At 39.1% G+C, this 20,066-nt stretch overlaps 1 protein-coding gene across 6 annotated transcripts in view; it reads right to left on the bottom strand.

The window, feature by feature from the left end:
• Positions 1–20,066, bottom strand: part of CFAP74 (cilia and flagella associated protein 74) — a 31,053-nt gene that overhangs the window by 8,863 nt on the left and 2,124 nt on the right. For 3 of the 6 annotated variants that reach the window (XM_015882182.2, XM_015882180.2, XM_015882181.2), the window contains exons 3-24: positions 19,962–20,052; positions 18,702–18,848; positions 17,990–18,088; positions 16,072–16,176; positions 15,530–15,703; positions 14,898–15,008; positions 13,650–13,752; positions 12,768–12,916; positions 11,166–11,376; positions 10,503–10,685; positions 9,584–9,754; positions 9,345–9,463; positions 8,536–8,602; positions 8,362–8,451; positions 7,996–8,169; positions 7,645–7,831; positions 6,953–7,065; positions 6,671–6,793; positions 5,467–5,588; positions 3,584–3,712; positions 1,058–1,145; positions 243–416 (exon numbers count right to left, since the gene is read on the bottom strand). In XM_015882182.2, the coding sequence (XP_015737668.1) occupies positions 243–416; positions 1,058–1,145; positions 3,584–3,712; positions 5,467–5,588; positions 6,671–6,793; positions 6,953–7,065; positions 7,645–7,831; positions 7,996–8,169; positions 8,362–8,451; positions 8,536–8,602; positions 9,345–9,463; positions 9,584–9,754; positions 10,503–10,685; positions 11,166–11,376; positions 12,768–12,916; positions 13,650–13,752; positions 14,898–15,008; positions 15,530–15,703; positions 16,072–16,176; positions 17,990–18,088; positions 18,702–18,848; positions 19,962–20,052 (2,930 nt within the window). Of the gene's footprint in view, positions 1–242; positions 417–1,057; positions 1,146–3,583; positions 3,713–5,466; positions 5,589–6,670; positions 6,794–6,952; positions 7,066–7,644; positions 7,832–7,995; positions 8,170–8,361; positions 8,452–8,535; positions 8,603–9,344; positions 9,464–9,583; positions 9,755–10,502; positions 10,686–11,165; positions 11,377–12,767; positions 12,917–13,554; positions 13,753–14,897; positions 15,009–15,529; positions 15,704–16,071; positions 16,177–17,989; positions 18,089–18,701; positions 18,849–19,961; positions 20,053–20,066 lie in introns of those variants that run through there. The other 3 variants (XM_032448799.1, XM_015882183.2, XM_015882184.2) reach the window with 3 other exon arrangements.

The following is a 20,066-nucleotide window of genomic DNA, read 5'->3' as shown; positions in this document are numbered from 1 at the left end:
ATGTCAGGAAAACAAATCAAGAAGTTTTCATTTGAGTTGCAGTGCCTAGCACCTGACTGATGTGTACTTTACTAACCTTACGGGAGCTTGAAAAGCAGAAATTTAAATGCATTAAGTCAAGTTTCAGTGGAATCTCTTTCCTTTGCTTCTTACCATCCACAATAATCACCTTTCTCAATATCCACAATTTCCAAATAATTAAATATCATACAAGAAGGGCTGTGCTCGGGATAATCACCTACCTCTGGGAGTCTCACAAATCCAAACTCCTGTGGCAAGATGGACTTGTTCGTCAATGTGATGTTTGTCCTCACAGCTTCATAGATGGTGCAGTATCCAAAATTGATTTCTGCTGGACTGATCTCCAAGTCAGAAGTAGTAACAACTGCATGGACAGTAAGATTGATTTGTTTAGCCTGAAACAAATCCAAAAACAAAGAATATAAACCTCTACCTGTAGTACCACGTGGAAAGAATTTAAGTGAAATGTCATCAGAAAAAAGAACCACAAAATAAATTGTTCTACTACATTCTTTCAGAGCAGCAAATGTAAATGTAACATATTTATCTTGAACTTCAGCCTCATTGTTCTTCAAAAATAAGCGATAATAAATAGCTCTTTAGAAAACATAATTGCCCAAACCACGCCCTGTTAGTTATCTGAAATTTTGTATGTTAGAATGGAATCACATCTGCATCTCCAGATAACACGAATTCTAAGAATATGCTACATCAACAGTAGAGAGAAGAATGAAGAAATTGTGAGAGCTCCGTTACAGAAGAAACTGCAAGGGAATAAGCAAACACTAATTAGAAAGGATTAAATTGTCAGTATTGTAAACATGCTGACAAGGAAAAACCATCATGAGATCTATATCGCTACTGTGAATGGCTTTTGCTGTTGTCACAGGACTTCAGGTTGTAAAGCAAGGTTAGGTGTAACACTGTAATGTGATGGAAAGCACAGCAATGACAGAACAGCAAAACCTCACACTGCAGCAAAGGAGGACTTGCCCAAATATGGATCTACAGGATAAAAAACCCCACAGCAACTAACATTATCTGCAATCTGTATCGTCACTGGAGCTTCCAGAACACTTGTCTCTTCATTAAAACAGCTCCCTGCGTCTTCGGGGAGGGAGCGCCTGAAATGAAGAAAGTTGCATTTAGCTTCATAAAAATACTGGTGTTATTTTCTACCTGAGGGTATTAATAAACCTGTGATGGATGTGTTTCTGAACCAAAGGAAAAAATATCTCTTATTTAAGGTCTAAAAATCTTCTACTTTTGATGTCGTATTTTTGCTACAGAGTATTCACATTTAGATTTGGTTAAGCACCAGCTCCAATGCTTCTGTGAAGTTAACTAAAGCATTGTAAGCCTTACATACACAAGTATCGGGGAGAATGGTAGATGAAAATGCCAACCAAGAATTACAGTGACCTATGAAGTTCTACCTATTGGTAGAACCAGTTGGATCACACGGCACCAAGACATAAATAAAGTGAAACACACTTGGAGACCAATAGTGTCTGATTAGGTACCAGATTAGTCATTTACAAGAGGCGTGTGCTCTGTTGCTGCAGCATCTTGCTATCACAAGCTCAGTTTCAGAGCCTGAAGCCAAGACAATACAAAAGCTAACATTTTTAGCTCTGCTGGTCTATTTATGGTGTCTTACAGCACCAGAGTGAGTTGCTTCCTGTTTTTAGGACTTCACAGTGATAATATTCCTACTACTACTATTGGAATTGCTTGCAATTTTTTAATGTATTATTAAAGGATGGTTAAAAAATAAATAGCACCCACTCACGATCATCATACTGATCTGAGATGTTGCTGGCTTTTATTTTGCAAGCCTGAGATGTGATTGTTAACTTGTTTAAAAATAGAACACAGAGATAAAAATAAAGTAGGAATAAAGTATCAGCTTCCACTTTGTCACGGGACATTAGAACAGCAGAAGGAATTCATGTGTTGCAAAATGATCCTTGGGGAAAACATAATAATTGTTACTGTACGTACACAGCGATGGGTTCTAAAGTAGCTGTTGTGCCTTAGGGAAGAGACACTGAAATCCTTTGGACTGTTTTCTGATAGCAGCATCTTTGTTCTTTAAAGCCATTAAGGAGAAGCATGAGAGACCAATCAGATTTAGACTGCCAGCATCTGCAGGACTACTTCCAAATAGAAAAAAAATAAATAGAAGATGCAGTATTTGGGAATGCTGAAAGTCAGCAGATTAGAGAATTTGCCTTCAAATGAGCAGAAAATAGGCCTTTGCTTCTAGCACCCAGATAGTTACGTGAGCGTTGTAACATCTGACCATGCATTTCAGTGTGCACAGAATACTTGGGGGAGCTTCCCAAGCCTTCAGTCATCTTATCTGCTCACTTAGTCTTGCTGAATGAGTGTTCCTTTTTACTTGTGCTGCTTTTAAAAGAGCTCTTCATTCTCCTGAGGAAACTGAGCTTAAGTCCACGAGGAAGCATTTAGAGAAATGTGTCACTAGCTCAGTTCTCCACATCAGCTTGGAGCAAGCTCATTGTCTGTCATACACACTCTCCAGTGTGTTAGGCCTTTTAAAATGATCTATATGCTGAAACAGCCAGATACTTATTTTGTGTGTTGGAAAAGCCTTAATCTCATCAAATCTCCTTTCTGAAGCCTCCTCATTTTTCAAAAGGCAGATTAATTTTCTAAATCCAAGCTATGCTTCTATCTACTCTGTAAGTATAACAGTGCTTTGCAGCATCTGAAGTTTAGGAATGGAAGAACGTCATGATAATGGTTGTTGTTACAGTAACCTGATAGGATTTGGTATGTTACAAGAATTATAAATACTTTAGGTTCCTTGGACACTAACCAACCTGCTGAGGACGCTGATGCCAAGGCTTAGTCTCCTATTTTAGAACTGGGTCTGATTTATAGAGACGCTGAGCACATCAGTGAAAATCCAAATATGTAACTCTATGAAAAAAACGGCATTTTTTGTTTCTATGGCTGAGTTATGTTTGTACACACAGAGGTATTGTGAAGTAGAAAAGGAGAAACTTGCTGGGATAAGGCTTCTGGCATCTCTGAAGATGTTATATGAATTCCTACATGAAAATCAAAATCCTTGTGTTCACATTCTAAGGTAAATGTACGTGGGTAAGATATGAACAGTCCAACCATTCTTACCTTACCCAGCAAGACAGGAGTGCTTGTCCAGAAATGATCTGATCACTGATCCGTGAAGTAGCCACCTGCCCAGATAACTTCTCTTTTGTGTAAGAATAGCCACCCCACAGAAGTGGAAGCAGGAATACAACTACTAGGATTTTGACACTGCTGCTGTCACTACAGGAAAAGCATTTCCTCATAGGTTTTTGATCCAAGTTAATTTCCTCTTTGTGCATCTGGCATCTTTTAAAGGGGGAGAAGGGAGTCTATGACTGAGCTGACACCAGCAGTGTGAAGTCCAGCCGGCTACAGACATCAGATAAAGGAAGGAAAAAATACTTGATTTGCTCAGATTTTGCACTGACAACCTCCTGCTGACGTTATTTCAATAGCAAAAATATTAATGCTGGTGGGTTACCTGGGCAGAAACTTCAAATGCACACTGAAGGATGACTGAGGTTGAATGTAACCTGTTCTTGGGAGCAGCTTCATGTGTTTGCTCAATTCTTTGCACACCTCAAACTTCAAATACAGTGTAGTTTTTGCTCTGCAAACAGATCAGATGTGTTCAAGTGACATCAAGGGTTATTGGTGCTGCCATCTCTGCAACATTTGCTCTTGCAGGTTGTTCCTCCCTCTCCCTCTTGCATCTCTGCTCTACATTAAAATTATAACTGTTCCAAGCTTCCTTTGAAAATGAAGGGCAAGTAAAACTGCTATGGCAAAATCACACACTTACATTCTTTTAGGTTAAGTATAGAAAACAAGATTTTGGAATTACTGTAAGTAAACCCAGCTGTATTTCAGGCAAATGTACACAGCTGATTGGAACATAATTATCAAAGTGCAGTACAGTGATAAGTCAGGTCAGTGGAAAGTCAAAGCCAAATTATTGTGAAATACCAGCTAATTATTTGCTGCTAAAATACATCCTCTCTATCTGAACCAGTAGGAATGACTAGTGCAGTGTTTGAGGCATCTGACTGGTGCTGACTGGTGAGGTAGGATCTCTGTTCAGTTATGACTGGTGGCAGACAGAATTTAGCAATGAAGAAATCTTATTCTGTCTGAGAAACAAAAACATGAAGACCAGCAACAATTTTTCCTAACAAAGGAGGTGGGGAGAGATGAATTGAAGACCTGATTTGCCAAGGGGTTAAGGACAGCATAATATATACTGAGTGCTTTTAATTTAGGGGAAGTTGATAAAGTTCTCTCAGTTAAAAAAAAATTTGGCCTAAGCAATTTCACAGCTTCTATATTTGGGACCCCTCTGAAATCTTAAGTTTTCTTTAGGGTAGTTATTTTTCTTCCATGCTTGTAACTTTTATCCCTGGGTTATCTTCACCAAGTAAAACCTCTTACATAACTCGTGCTTCTCATATCTGTAGGCTGAATTTTTGAGATAACAGCTTTACTCATTTCTTTCCAACTGTGAAGAATCTGTGCAGTCTGTAAGAGGTTTAGAATGGATGCCTTCTACAGAACCAGTCTCCCCCACCCTCCCACAAAACCACCCCAATCTTGTTTAAATAGAATCTAAGATATGCAGATTGGTGAATAGGAATGCTGAGTGTTTCATAGGGTTTGCATTAGGTAAAGACATCCAACGTAGACCTGAAGACAATTAGTAGAGTAAGAGTTCATATAATAGAATGTTACAGCAAGAAATGTCTGGGAGCCAGTGAGCTGAAATATTGTCCTTCTGTTACAGTGCAAACAGAAGGAGCCTTCAGACGTTGCTGATGCAAACTACGGAAATACTTATGTACAAAAAATATCTGGGTAACCAGTATAATTCATAATTTATCACTATCTGTATACTTAAAAGTATCTGCCACTCTGTGCAGTCCTTAATTCATATAATTGAATTAATTTTATCAGTTGTACCCAATATGCACTCAGTTTTAGGCATATTTATCTCCCTAATATTTAGCCTGCAGTTCCATATGATGAAACTCACTGAGGCTGCTATTCCCTCGGGACTTAACAGCTCTATCACAGAACAGGCACAGCACAAGGAACCTTGTAGGAGTGGAAAGGTGTGTATTAACTCAGACATTTCATAGCTATTGCTGTTCTTGGGAATCTAGGGTAGTGGTATACCTGAGTCTAGTTTCCGCAGTAGTGTGGAATTCAGAGGGCTTGTAATCAGGATGTCCTACTGGAACACCAGGGGAAAATAAAAAGTGCAAAACTGTTCTTCAACCTGCTTTGATAACCAGATGTCTCTTGTACAACAGACCCCCGAGGTATCACCTGGTGACTTAAGATCTCAGTTAGCTGTGGAAGGCAGCTCACCTGCTCCGGATGTCAATGCAATCCTGGTAAAGTCTGTCATACATACAGATTTTTAAATCAATGTTGGGATTGGGCACCCAAACTGGCACGTCAATAGAAACTCCAATGGCACTGAAGTACAGCTGTTAATACAAACCAAGAGTATCCTTATTTTTGTTAGTCTCAAATTGTTACTGATCTAAACAGCAAGAATTTCTGCTATAACCTACAGCTAAAATACATGTTAAAGGTATCTTTATTAAACAAAGCTGTAGAAATATTTTACATAATAGAGCCTAGATATGACTGTGGACCAGAACAGAAATGAATTATATTTTAGTTAGGACTCCTTTCCAGAGAATGTGAAGGGATAGCATTCTGCCCAAGAAACTGAAAATAAAGTGTTAAGTGAATGTGCAAGAAAGTCAGGAGAATGCAGCTTGTTTATACAAAAGGGCAGTATGGTGCTATATTCCACATAATGACCTCGAGTCTAAACTTCAGCAGCCACATAGCTCAGACTTGGACAAAAATGATCCTTCCCTGCCAGAGCTGAAAGAAAGGGTACCCACAGGAATGTGCAGTATGCATCTGCAGTTTCTTTTGTAGACTATTCCATCTGTAGACTGTGGGGAGAGCCAAGACTGGCCTACTGAGCTCCTTGGAATATTTTCTTCCTTTTTCTTTTTCTTTTCTTTACATATATATATATATATTTGGCAAGTTTCTGTGAAGTGTTCCCAGGCAGAATTTGGCTTCCAATAAAATGCAGAATTAAAAGATGCTGAAATGGTAACTAAAGTTGTCATCTGTCCCAGCCTTCACACATCAGTTTCACTACTTCATGCTAAATAATTCCAGTGCTGATACATCAGAAAGAAAATAAACTGCGTGGGTTGGGAACAGAGGAAAATAATTTCAGATTTATATACAGGACAATAGATGTTTTCCAGCGGGGTGTTTGATAAATGGCTATGTGGAAATTCGAGAGAATCTACAGGTTCAATAACCATAGTCCATCAGAAAGAAGGGCCATGATTTACAAGGTTTCCTACTATTTATCATAGGTTACCTCATTGTTATTTCTTATGTCTATAAACCTATTTGTCCTTTGCCTGTTTCTCCTGCTTTTAGCACAGGATCTGCACTCCTATAATTCTTGGTAGAAGCAGAAGTAGGAGGGTTTCAACAGTGTTTGAAGCAAGTCTTACACAAAATCACTCACTGGTTTGCAGTCTGAGTTGTCAAACACGATCACAAACTCTGCCCGCACATCCCCAGGGATAGTTGGCATAAATATAATCTGAAGTTTGACTGAGCTGAAGGGTCCAATCTCACCTTCAGTAACCTAAACAGGAAGCAACACAATTTTAAAGAGAACCTCTCTTAGAGTTTTTGGCTATAAAAATGAATGGAAGTGAAGCCATATGTGCTCATAGTATACAAGCACATACATAGGAGGCTTAGACTACTGAAAATCTTGTATGTATTTCAGGGCATTCATTACCTTTCCCAGCTTAATTTCAATTGGTGTTTCCTCAGGTGAGGGTTTTGTTGAATCATGTGTATTGTCTGTGTCTTTATCTGGACTGAAATTGTCTGCATCTTGAGCAAGTTGTTCTGAAAGAAAAAACAAACACCAACAGACCCACAAAATGCTGGATGTGTGCATCAAACAGAGCAGCAAGCAAAAAAAAACCAACACAAAATGGTTGAGGTTGGAAGAGACCTCTGGAGATGATCTGATCTAAATCCCCCTTCCCTGCTTGAGCTTAACACATATTTTGAAGAAGTCTTTCTTCAAAATCTTAAGTATCTTCTTAAGTACATAGTAAACATTAGGGATGAGAAGGAAGCCTTATGAGGTTCATCTTTCTGTTTTCTTGTTACTAGAATTAAAGACTATAAAAATAAACCTGTCATGTGGATTTCTCTTCTGAGGGGTGGGACAAAAATGATAATATTTTTGCAGTCTCTGAAGCTGAATTGTTGATCACTAATGAGGAGGATCAAGATTCTCTGTTGATTTTGATATAATGGTGCCAGTACATTATTTTTAGTCTTTTTTTTTCTGAGCTCCGGAGGATTTAGAGTTGAGGCAGCATACAAAGTGATGTAACATTACTACTAGCATGATGAACTACTTAATTTGGTTAAGACTGGGAACCCTGCACCAGCAGTCTGTCAGAATCAGCTCACCTGTAGAACATGTCTCAGTCCTCTGCTGCTCCTCCTGGGCTTCACAGCAGGTTGGTTCTTCACTACCATCAGGACAAATTCGTTCTTCCTTTTCAAGCACAGATGTCACAGGACTATTGCTGTCTTTCTTTTCAGGAGCAGAGTCACTGCTTGGTTCAGGAGCAGAGTCATTGCTTGGTTGTGTAACCTATCAAAAATATTCAGGAAAAAATGATTTCTACTGTGACCGATCACTGAGTTGTATCCAGCTCCGACTTCATCAAGGAGCTGCAGAAGGGACTTGTAATTTCTTGTTACTTTTTCATGCTATAAATGGGATTGGTTAATTCGGGGAGATGCTTTTGAACCTACCGTTGTGGTAGTAGAAGATTCTGCTGTTGTTCCACATCTGCTGCTGTTACCTGCTGATGTCTGAACTTTGAATCTCGTTCCCAAAGCTCCAGTGTTTGTCAGGTTGACAGTTCGTGAGATTGTCTCTCCCACCACATGAGTGCCAAAGTCAACAAGCACTGTATCTAGTGCCAGCTGTAAGAAGAGAAACCATTCATTACTGCTGTCCCAGATAGTCAGTGATGTCCATCAAATGAGCATTCACTTCTCCAAGAAGAGGACTTTGAAGTTCTCATTTCAAAACAGTGCCCAGTAATTGCCAGCTGTGGGCATTCTCCTGCTGTCTCGCATTTTCTGCTGTTACTCTGACTTTAAACAGTCACTTACAATGCAAGTCTTGGCTGTGCATTTCAGTGGAACCGAGAAGGATCCTGTTTGGGCCATAAACCAGATTTCTCCTTCCAGATCTTCATTTATCTGAAAAACAAAAGCAACCCCCCCAGCCATGTAGTTTGCAAAGATTCAGCCTATTTGACAAAATTACCACTGAGGTGCACTTACCACAGGCTTAAAGATTACCCCCACTTCACAGGACATTCCAGGAGGCATTTTACCAGGCGGGTCAAACCTATGAAGAGAAGAAGCATAAAGCTCCCAGTTAAAGCCATGTATGAAGTCCCCCATTCCTGCTCTGGTAGGAACAGTGAAGAATGCTTATATGTATTTTCACTTGGATTAATTTAGTCATCTGGAAAGTCAGAATGAGGAACAGATTAAGGAAAAGCCACAGAACCCCGGTGCAGATGGGAAAGAACAAAGATTGACTTGTTGAGGTCCTGTTCACAAAGTCTTGTAATACTTTAAAGAGGAAAGAATTACTGTGTTTACTGTACAAACAAGGCAACTGGTGGAGCTGTGGCTCAATAAACATTGTTAAGAATGGAGCAGACCCATCACCTGTTCTAACACCTGGGAAGCCAGCATCAATTTCAACCATGGATCTGTAACATTCCCACTATCCAAATAGGAAATGAAGAGGAAAAAAGAAGGTTGCTGCAAGTGATTAGAGAACGTGCTGCTTGCTGCGAGCTATATCAAAATCATCTTGAATAGAAACTGCCAGTCACTTCAATGCCTCATTTCATGGTGTCTGTGATGCAAACAAAATGCCCATCAGAAGACAAGAAGTCTCACAGCTGCACCGAATGAATTTACTCCAAATGAAATAACTGAGGCACAACTAGAGCCCTATTCTGCCTGACAAAAACAGGCTAGACAAAATACACAACTGAATGGTATTAGCCAGGGGGATACCTGGTAAGCTGGGCCCCACTGAAACACGGAACACATCTACAGATAGTTTTACGCACTGAATGGTGATGAAGTCCTTCATCCATGTGCTGATTCCCACTGGTTTGCAGCAGTTAATGCCGTAGGATGCGTTTATCAAAACTATCTTCTTTTTGTAGATTTTACCAACATCAAAATCCTTGAAATATCAAACATATCAGGAGGTGTCAATTACAGGAAACAACATTCACACAAGTAATGACAAAACAAGCAGAGACATCCATCATCCTTACAGATCCTATGTGTAATGGCCACTAACCTTGAAATGAATGCAGCTTGGTTTACTATAGAAAGTTCGTCCTTGTTCATGACCAGACACTGTTCCCTTATTAAAAATTGTAGTTTGGAATTCCTCCTTTTCTTCCTCTAAAATCTCTGTTTTCATTGTCCCTGTAGCCAGATGCTCTGTATCCATTTCTTCTTGGGATGTCTAAAAAGGAAGATCAATTACCCCACATCCATCCAGCATTAGAACATTCTGTTTTAATGGCAGTAAAGGGGTTATATTCCACTTCCTGAGCAAACGTTTAGAGAAAATCAGCTAACTTCACTGAGCATTTCAGTTATGGTCCAGTGCTTCTTTCACACAAGCACCTGATATTTGCTGGCACTCCTTTCTGACTGATTATCAAGTCTGCTTTTAAAAACCTACATCTGAAAAGAGCAGTGTATGGGAGCATTTTGGAATAATATGCATGATCGTAACTACACAATTCCTAGGCATCATTTACTTATTTTTAGAGTACAGAATACTGTTGGTTTGATAAAAATGATGCTTCATTTGCCCAGTTTGGAACAAAAGTTGTGAACACAGTGTGATGTCTTCACAGATCTCTGAACTAAATCAGAAGTTTTGTTTTCTCCTGAGGAGAAAACTCTGACAGTGTCAAACAGCAATTACCCTCCAATATTCCCACATCTGAATCTCTGTATCCTTGCAATAATGACACGGTAACTGCAGAATAGGTAATTAGTAATTTCAGGCTTCATTCATAAAACAGCACCTGCCAGTGTCATTTCTTCAGATCCCTACAACTGCTAGAGAGGGAAATGAAACTTTTCTAATCCATTTAGACACTTTCATGAATAATTCCAAAACATTAACGTAACAATAGGACAAATACACATATCCACATCTATTGTTTCTTATTTTTAAGGGAAATTATCACAGATCTTACCTTGTGCAAGTCACATTCTTGACTCGGTAGTTCTGGGAGCTCTGGTTCTGCTGGGATCTTGTCCCTCTCCTCATCTTCATCACCTTCACAGAGCACTTCATGGGGGACGTCTTCAGAACTCTCACCTACAGAAGCAGCTCTCTCAGCAGCTGGAGAACAAACTGATGGAGAGCACTGCGACCTCTGTGGGAGAAAACACATCTTGAAATACCATTAAGAATTACTAGAGGGCAGTTACATGAGCAGTTAACAGTTTCCAGGGAGATCTTTTAATACAGAGTGACTGGTCTATAAAGCTGCAAGGCTGAAGATGACAGCTTAAGCCAATCCCTTCTTAAAATGACAACTCAGATAATATTACAGTAATGAACATCTATAGGATGATAACTGTGTCCTATAGGGGGGTGGGCATGTGAATAGTGACTGTGTACATTTTGGGGTTTTGTAAATTTTTTTGTTAAATATCCTACATGATAGCCAAGACTTGCTCTGTTATGACTATTTCCACAAACCAGTGTACCCTTCTCCCCCTTTCTTTAAAGTAAATAAGGATTGCAGGCAGACACAGGCTTCCTCGTGGGATTCAGTTCATCATTCAAAATTCACTTTCCTACAGCTCTGATAGAAAATAAATCTAAAGATGTTTCTTAGCCCTTTGTTTACCTGTGGTAGTTCCTCAGCTGGATCTTTGCAGGTCTTCTCAATATAGCGCCATGTTCTCTTTCTCCACAGTGAAGAATCCTTAAATTTACCCCCTCTCTTAATTGCCTTGGTACGGGACTGCTGATTTTTCTGCTTGAGAATAGAAGCTTTTTCTTGCAAAATTTTAGATACAATCTCAATTTTTCTTGATTTTTGTTGTTCTAGAAGAGCTCTGTAAGAAGACGTCGTAAGAAACATTAAACCAACCATAGTTGTTAATAACTTTACAGTCCATTTTTGAGCCCTTAAGCTCAACGTTAAGTCTTCAAATTGGGAGCAGCAGTAATTTGTGTCAAGACACAATGGGATTCAGAGGGCAAATATATTTAGGCTAAACATATTCCATCTGAGTGCTTTAGAAGTTGATGACAGTTGCCTATCTGAAATCAAGTAGGTTGTTGAAAAGCAAAAGAAGGGTTAAAGGTAAGGCCATACGTACTGAACATGAAAGGTATAAATTCAAAGCCGCAGTTCTGTGACACATTGGGTAGATCATTTAATCTTAGTTTACCTGCCCTAGGTTTAAAGCCATCCTTTGTTCCTATTACTAGTTCTTGTCTGTATCATTCTACTCACAGGCAATGTACAAATTAAGTTAGAGGCTTTAATGACTAAAGAGTTAAATTTTTTTTTGCAGGCAATTCAGAAAGATTTATTCAGGCTAAAATGTGCTCTGAGAAAACAGAGAGTGTCCCTTCACATTAAAGGAGAAAGGTAGAGCCCTGGGGGGAATAATTCAGCAGTTCCTCAAGCGGCTGGTGGGGTGGTACTGAAATTAGAAAAGAACTGCTGTGAAAGTGCAGTCGTGTCACAGCTAACATTAAGACTAACAAACTGCTCTCCTTTGTGCCTGCAAAGGGAAACAGTGAGAGGGAGAAGGCAAGCAAGGAGAAAGAAAGAGGCAAAAAGATTAAACTTCTAAAAGTTAGATGTTTCCTGCAGATCTCTACCTACTGATGTGGACATTTATTATTATTTTATTATTTATCAAAACTGATTAAATCTTTGCTAATTCAATCTTTGAACATTTGCTATAGGTTAGAAGATCCAGTATGCAGAAACACATACCTCAACCGCCTTCTGTTTAGCACCTTGACTCAAATTCATCTTCATATTTGGTTAAAAACAATTATTAACTTTGCACCAGAGTAGATGAGATACAGGCACAGCTCTGTCCATACCAGAGCAGCAGGAAGGAGACCTGTGCTGTTACTGCTCTTACTGCACTGTGGTTTTCTATATGGACAGTGTTGAGGGAATGCAGGAGTACTGTTACTTCAGGCATTCAGTTTAGGTTTATTGAACAGCCCTCCTGGGGTGGCTTATCCTCCTTGCAGTAATCAGAACATGGGCTCCAAACTTTGGTTCTCTGAATAATACATAAGCTAGAATTTCAAGTCACTTAAAACTGGCTGTATGAATTTCACACTTTCAGAGTATGAGTTCACTCTCTTGAGACAGCACCATATATGTTATGCTTTTGGAATCTGATTAAGAGATTCAATACACTCCTGCATGAATATCAGTGAGCAATAAGAGCACAACATAGAAATAAACACTTACTGTTTCTCCTTTTCATGCTGTAGCAGACGTTTATGGATAAAAAGTTCCTTGGCAACATTGCCTCCTTCTGCTAGGATAGCCTCCCTCATTGTCATCTCCTGTTTCTTTGCCATTGCTTGGTTCCAAGCCTGGAGAGCCTGGAGTTTTTCCTATGGAGCCAAACAAACCACGGCTTCATATTAGATTCACACATTAAAGAAAATGAAAGAGGGACTCTGGTCTCCTTATCTAATTTGTGGTAGCTTTATCTGAAATACAGCTCACTGTTCTTGATATACACAGCAGTCAAGCGAGTTGTCAGTAGTTTGTGTGTGCAGGAGATGCAGGAGGCTCTGACAGGTCAGCACTAATTCTTTCCCCTTCTTGTTTCACTTTGAAGTGTTTTTCAATGCTTACAGGATATTTACAGCTCTTATCAAATCGCTGTTAAATTAAGATCATTCCCTCATATTCTACAGAACACAAATGGATGAGGGAAGTAGCTTAGCTCAGAAGTTCTTACTTTACATTGTTTAGACGCTTAAGTAACCACTTTTTTTCCATATGTTTTCTCATTTTGGGATGGAAATAATTAGAAATACTTCAGCCATGTTTTTGGAGGAGTATTTGCTGTATGCATTACTTTCAAGAAAGCTACGGTGCCATAGTAGACAGAATGTTCACAAAAAGACTCCTTAAGTAGAAGTGCCAAAATCTGTCCATACAAATCTAGTACCCTTATTTCCTATAGTTAGATTTTCCTCCATTTAAAAAGAGATTTGGTCAATGGAATGGCAGCATCACACACCCATTCTGCAGTGAAAACTGGAATTACTTTCAGTAAAAGCTAGCAGTCTGACAAGTCAATTTCTTCATTCCCCAGCTCAGCCACAGCAGCAGTACCCTATTGGAAGTTATGCTGTTTTTCAGGGAGAGCACAGCTTGCATCCTTCTCTCCATATGCTCCTGAGTTTTTGCTTCTTCCTTTGCATTCTTCTCATGGATTCTGTAAGCAGAGTGAAATCTTTCAGCTTATATCCTGGAAAGCTTTTAGCATTAGAATGTTTAAGCTGAAAAACAGTAATTGTGTAAGTCACCCAACTCATCTCCTGCATGTCTCTCTGTTCACTGTAATACTGGATGTGGGTAAAGTAGAACAATTCAGAGAGCCTTTTACATACAGCACCCTCTGATCACAAGAGCCCACAGGCTTTCAACCAGTTTGATTTTATGTCTAGTTGCTAAAATAAAGTAAGAATTCAGAGGCTGATCATGAAATTGATATCTAAACAATGGCGTATTGAACTTTACACAAGCAAACCACATTTAGCCACACTGAAAATAAACCACAGAAATTTGAAAGCCTTGAAATATGTGGGCATGGATCGAGTCTGTGAGTATCCCAGTTAATGCAGTGGCAAATTAGAAAAAAAGCCAGAAAAATACTGAGCAAAAAAGATGAACTGTCTTGGTTCAGTTTGTTAATTTTAATTACTGTTAAGTTTGTAGACGTTATCTAAGGAAAAACATAGAACACCATAAAAACAGTACAATTATTTCAATCACTTCTTCAATTAAGTCCTAATATACAAGTAGAAGTAACAAATGTTCAGTTCCTTGAGTAACAAAATAATATCACATTAACTGTATGAACATGAACTTACAAAGAAAACACTCCGTTTACCATCCACCATAAGAGAACGGGAGCACACAGAAATGCCCTCAGAGTCAATGTTACAGACAGCAAGAAAGCTATTTGACTGCATGTCAGAGGTAATGCAGAAAGGCACAGTGCAAGTTTCCAACCTGGAATTCAGCTGTGCTACCTCACACATTTGTTTGTAAGAGTTGTAAATGGTTATTAACACCCACGAGGGGTCAGAACTCTGTGCATCTCATCAAAGAATGGTCCCTTCAGCTGCAAGGAATCTGAAGACCATACCAAGACAGGAGGTGGACTGTTTTTTTTCATGTCTTTTTGTGCCGTGTAAGATTTGGGAGCTTCAGAGCATTGGCATTGAAGCAGATTTCCAAGTGTAATACCAGGACGTAAACTAGCAGAAAAAGGATTGCTTTCCAAAGAGTAGAGGATAGAGCACTGCATACCGAGAACGTCCAGAGCTGGGAAATAAAACAGGACTTAGTGATTACCTTGCCATGCCTTCTCTCAGGAAGTAGACTGCTTTTTTATGGTTCCTTTTGGCACCTTCAACCATTTTTTTACGCCTTTTTTCATATTCTTTCTGGGCTTTCTCTTCTTTTCTGTGAAAGATGGGCAAACCAACAGCACTAAGGAAATGATGATGGTTTCACTAAGGAAATGATATCTAATGATGGGACGTTTATTTGTACGTCTTGAAATGGGGACTGTATTTTCTCCCCCTCTGTACAGTCTCTTGTCATCACAAAAGCTACAAACTGACAACCTGGGATTCTTTTTCTCTCCAAGTTTCAATGAGAAGATCTGAAATTTAGAAGGACCTGGCATCAAGCAGCAATGCAGGCACATGCACTTAGTCTGACTTAATACATTTCAATTCCTTAGACAAAAAGCATACACAGTTTTTGTCTTTAGCAAGTTAATCATGTCAGAAATCTTTACTTGAATAGTGACAAGACTGAGGGAGATTCTTTAATTCTATTTCCTCACACAAATATTTCATACCCGAAATCCAGCTCAGAAATACAATGCTATGATTACTTCCATTAACTAATCCTCTCAACATGCGAAATAATGAATTGGAGATGAATGATAGAGGGAAAGGAAGCAGAGCCCCACTTACTTTTTTAAAGACAGCTGGTTTTCTTCTGCTTTCAGTGCTGCTATTTTTTCCTTCCGAATCCGCACTTCTGCCTGTTCCCGGTATTGCATCTCCAGCTCCTCCTCATCTTTTTTAAGTTGTTTGTGGAGGATTTCATATTTTCCCTTCTGGGTTTCTATCCGCCACATCTCAAGTCTTTAAAACAAAGTGTGAGCTGCTTTCACAAATGAGGCATAAATTGGAAGTATTTATGCTTATTCATTGCTATTGCAGACAGATCTACTTTAGTCCATCCCATTTTCCAGTTAAAATGGGACTTAAATTTCATTTATGCGTGAAAATTAACTCAGGATCTGAGCCACAGCAAACAATTTCCTAATTGTTTAGGCTAAAAGTTGCTCTCGAGATCCTTTGCTTTGCAGTAAACCTCACCTCTTCAAATTATGTAGTTCGGAATTTACAAACAATTTCTCTAGAGATTAATTTTGGATCCATTAAACAGCACAGGAAGAACATAATAAAGACTGACTCCCATCACGCAGTTCTCTCATTCCATCACTTACATGTTTTCTTGCAGCGTCAAAGTGATTTTCAACTCAAAATTCTTCTCATCCTCCAGTTCAGTGCACAGTCGCCTTTGCATTGCCTGTAGGCGGAACACGGCTGCGCTGGTACATTGAAAAAGATATGATCAGAAAGAAATTGGAACCAATTAATGTAAAACAAACAAACAAACAACAAACTCCTTTCAAACAAAGTCAGCAACAATAAATAATAGCTTTGAGGGTGAGTGCTGTGTATTAGAATTACATCAATTTATACAGAGTCTCTTATTCAGCTCTCTAAGTGTCTGTTTGTTGTTCAGAGGTGCAGCTTTCTTTAATCTATTACAAATATGTCCATATTTACACAGGACTATTTACTTAAAAAGCACTCTCAGGTGGCTCCAAGTGATTATTTCTTACACTGACAAAAGAAGCATTAATAAGTATAAGCAAACCAAGAGAACCTTGATTGATTATGCCCTTAAAATGGCACTACGACACCACATGCACTTTGGCTACAGCAGCAATGTAACAACACACTGTTTATTTTCCTTGGGCATCTCTACCCAGGAAAATGACTGCACAGCACAGTACTGCAGGATCAATAGACAACAAAGGGGATTTATTCAACATAAATTCCATCTTTGGAAGTGAAAATTGGAAATGGATCTTCTACCCAAAGTCACTACTTGGATTCCACAGCTTTTTTAAGGCATCGGTACAGCTTGTGGCACAGTATTTTCATTATTGCTATAACGTGATGCACTTGGGCTTTGTAAGCCAGGAACTTATCAAATCTTCTTCACTATTAATTTGCTAAATATAACAGACTGGGAAAATTGCTGTTTTCCACATTTCTAGACCTCACAATTTGACTTGTCATAAATATAGAAACCTCACACAATGCTTTTCTGTCTTTGTTGGTTTTTCTTAATAAGAATCTCTCTGAGATCCTGAACAGGGAGTACTAATACCTGCCACCCAAGTCTGATGAGCATTAAACTCATTTTGTTTAATCAGTTACTCTACTCTGGCAATTAACCCGCCTTGGTTATTCTGTCATTGGTTGATGCACCAAGATTCTTCTTATTGAAGAATAACACAGGTCATAAAATGCAGTTGCAAAGTTTGTTCACAATGCACTGGCTCCTGGTACACAAGCCACCCACTTCTTTCTATTTAAACCAAATGTGAGGAGTACAGTAAATTGCCTCCCACTTCCTCACAAGCATTTCAGAGCAGCTCCTGTGTGCAGAGCTACTCCTGAAAGGCATTCGTGCATTTCACAACATAAAACAATTAAAAAAAGGAAAGGCGTACATATAAATCCTAATTGTAATTGTTATCAGGAGAAGAAACATCACATCTAGAACTGACATGGAATTGGTTGATCATAACAGACAGAATTTACTGGAGGATTAATAAACATAACTGACAGCAGTGAGCTAGGCTGACTAATAACTTGTTGTTGCTGGATGCTCCTTTAAAATAGATGTCTTTCCTATCCATTCCTGAGTCTCCACCTCCTTCTGCACTCTGATTTAACTAACAGAACTTCTAGACCTGAAGGCACAGAGATCAGTGATGTCCACGCTAAGACACCATTATTTATTTCAAGGAGAGAAGCTGTTGCTGAAAATCCCAAACCACCTGAAAAGCAACTGCAGTGTTAGCATTCACCAAGGCAGAAACGAAAGCATTGCTCTGAACATACAGAATAACACTCATGTCAGAGCAGCCTTCCAAGCTATGGCCATTCTCAGCGTAAGATGTAACTCCATTGGGTTTCATTGACCTACGGACATCTTTAATGTGTGTGCAGAAAAATGCTGTTAACTGCCAACATGACAAGGTGAAAAAAGTAACTCATTAATTACACACAGATAAACACAGCAGATGCCTGTAACTTTGGCACCCAGAAATATTCTCGACCTACACATTGCCAGCCTCCTTCTCCTCTTCTGTCTCAATGTCTACGTTCTCCAGCTGCTCTTGTAGCGTTTTGATCCGCAGCTGGCAGGCACTCAGCTCATCTCTGAAACAAACAAACACATCATTTACATCTTAAGCTCTCTCAAACATGAAACTTTTCTTTCTGAAGGATAAGATAGTTGGGATTCCTCAAACACTGCACCTCCCCACCACCACGGCACTTTTTCACTAAGACTTTATAATGAGGTTCTTGAGAAGCCCATGTTTGTTTCAAGAATGTTATTTCCAGAAAAGTAACAACAATTCAGTCTGACTTCATCCATATTATAAAAAAAAGACAACATCTTAAGCAGCATTTTTAACATCATCCCTCTGCAGAGCCATCTTCTGCTATAGAACATCTTTTTACCTTAGCACAGCAAAATGCTCCTCGCAGGTGCTTATCTTGAAGTATGCAGCTGACATCACTGACTCCAATGGAACATTTCCATCACAGTTAAGAAAATATTTATAATGATATAACTGGGAGGAATTAGTGTCTAATTACTGCAGACCAGAACTCTCTTCTTTAGCATCATTATCAGCGCTTTAGTTTTTCATTTTTAACATTAATCCTTTACAAGGGTCTTGGAATACACTGGTTATATCAAATCAAGTGTTTGCATCACATAACTCTCATGACAAATGTTATGGTTTATGTTTCCTTCAACACTGACCGGATTTTCTGCACCACACGTTCCTTTTCTTTGGCCATGTCACTGAGCTCTTTTAGGTTCCTGGGTAAAGCAGTTTGGCAAATTCTATCTGTAGACTTCAGAACTTGACTGCTTGTAACGCTGTCCAGGCAGAGTTCCAGGCTGTCCCTTTGAATTGAAACAGATGATGGACATGAAAACACAACAAGAAGTTTAAAAGCTCCAGGAAGTTTTGCTTTGAGGTTGTACCTTTGGTTTTAAATGGCTGAGCCTCCTCTCAGTCACACCCGTGGTTTTCAGGATCTACTTTTCCTGAGCATTACTTTAAAACTTTGAAAGGAACATTCTAAACTAGTGTAAACCATTGGGTGGAACTGTTCATTTTGTGAGCCATCTCTCTTACTTTTTCAGCCCATCTCAACATTCAGAAAGAAGAAGTCAGAAGATGGCTGCTGCTGTTATTTGGTGATCTTTTTTGTTGGCTTTTTTTTTTTTTTTTTAATCACTTTGGTGTATTTCGAGTTTCTCTGCTGATAATGGTAACACTGTCAACATTTACTGGCAGCAGGCATATGTGCTATGCAACTTCCCACATACATATGTTAATAAACATCATTTCAGCTATTCATCATGCCTTGCAACCCTATGCCAGGACACTGCAGGGCAGAGATTAGCAGTCTGTCAAACAGGCCAAACTGTGCTTTGATCTTTGTGAGGAGAGCAGCAGCTACTTAAGGCCACATTCAAACCACTGAATTATTTTCCATGCATGACCTTTGCTACGTGCAAATTTATTTCTCCAGGAATAAATTCACTCTACCACCTACTTGTAAAACCAAAGTGGTACCAAACTATCATCACGCCAGTTCTGTGCTATTCGACTGTACACAGCAGTACAAAACTCTCTATATTCAGAAACTCTCTATTCAGAAACTTACAATCCAACATTGATATTATTCCCTTTTTCCAGTAATTCCTGTTGTTCTGTAAGTACAGAGAGATTTGAACGTTACACAGCATATTATTACAGAGAACTGGCTGGCTTTTAGAAGAGTGCATTGCTTGGTGTAGCACCACCCAGGCTAATAAATGCTCTTTTAAGGAGATCTGATAAGCCCACATGAATATGGTGCACCCTCCTGTTGTATGTATGCATATTGCCTGGGGCTCATTCGACAACAAACAGGTAACTGAGTTAACCAAACCTGCTCTTGAAAAGGTAAATCACCACTACAAAGGAAGTTATTACTGGAGCTGCAAACAAAGCAATGAATTATTTACGTGCTAGATTCAGACTTGTCTCCAGCTCCTTCAGAAGTGACCTCGTTCCACATCTTGCCACCATCAGACAAATCTTCTTCAAGCTTGTATTCTAATAGAAATTAA

The sequence above is a fragment of the Coturnix japonica genome, chromosome 21 (assembly GCF_001577835.2).
Source record: "Coturnix japonica isolate 7356 chromosome 21, Coturnix japonica 2.1, whole genome shotgun sequence".
Taxonomy (NCBI): Eukaryota; Metazoa; Chordata; class Aves; order Galliformes; family Phasianidae; genus Coturnix; species Coturnix japonica.
The sequence above is the reverse complement of the archived record's forward strand: the minus strand, read 5'-3'. Positions and strand labels throughout refer to the sequence as shown.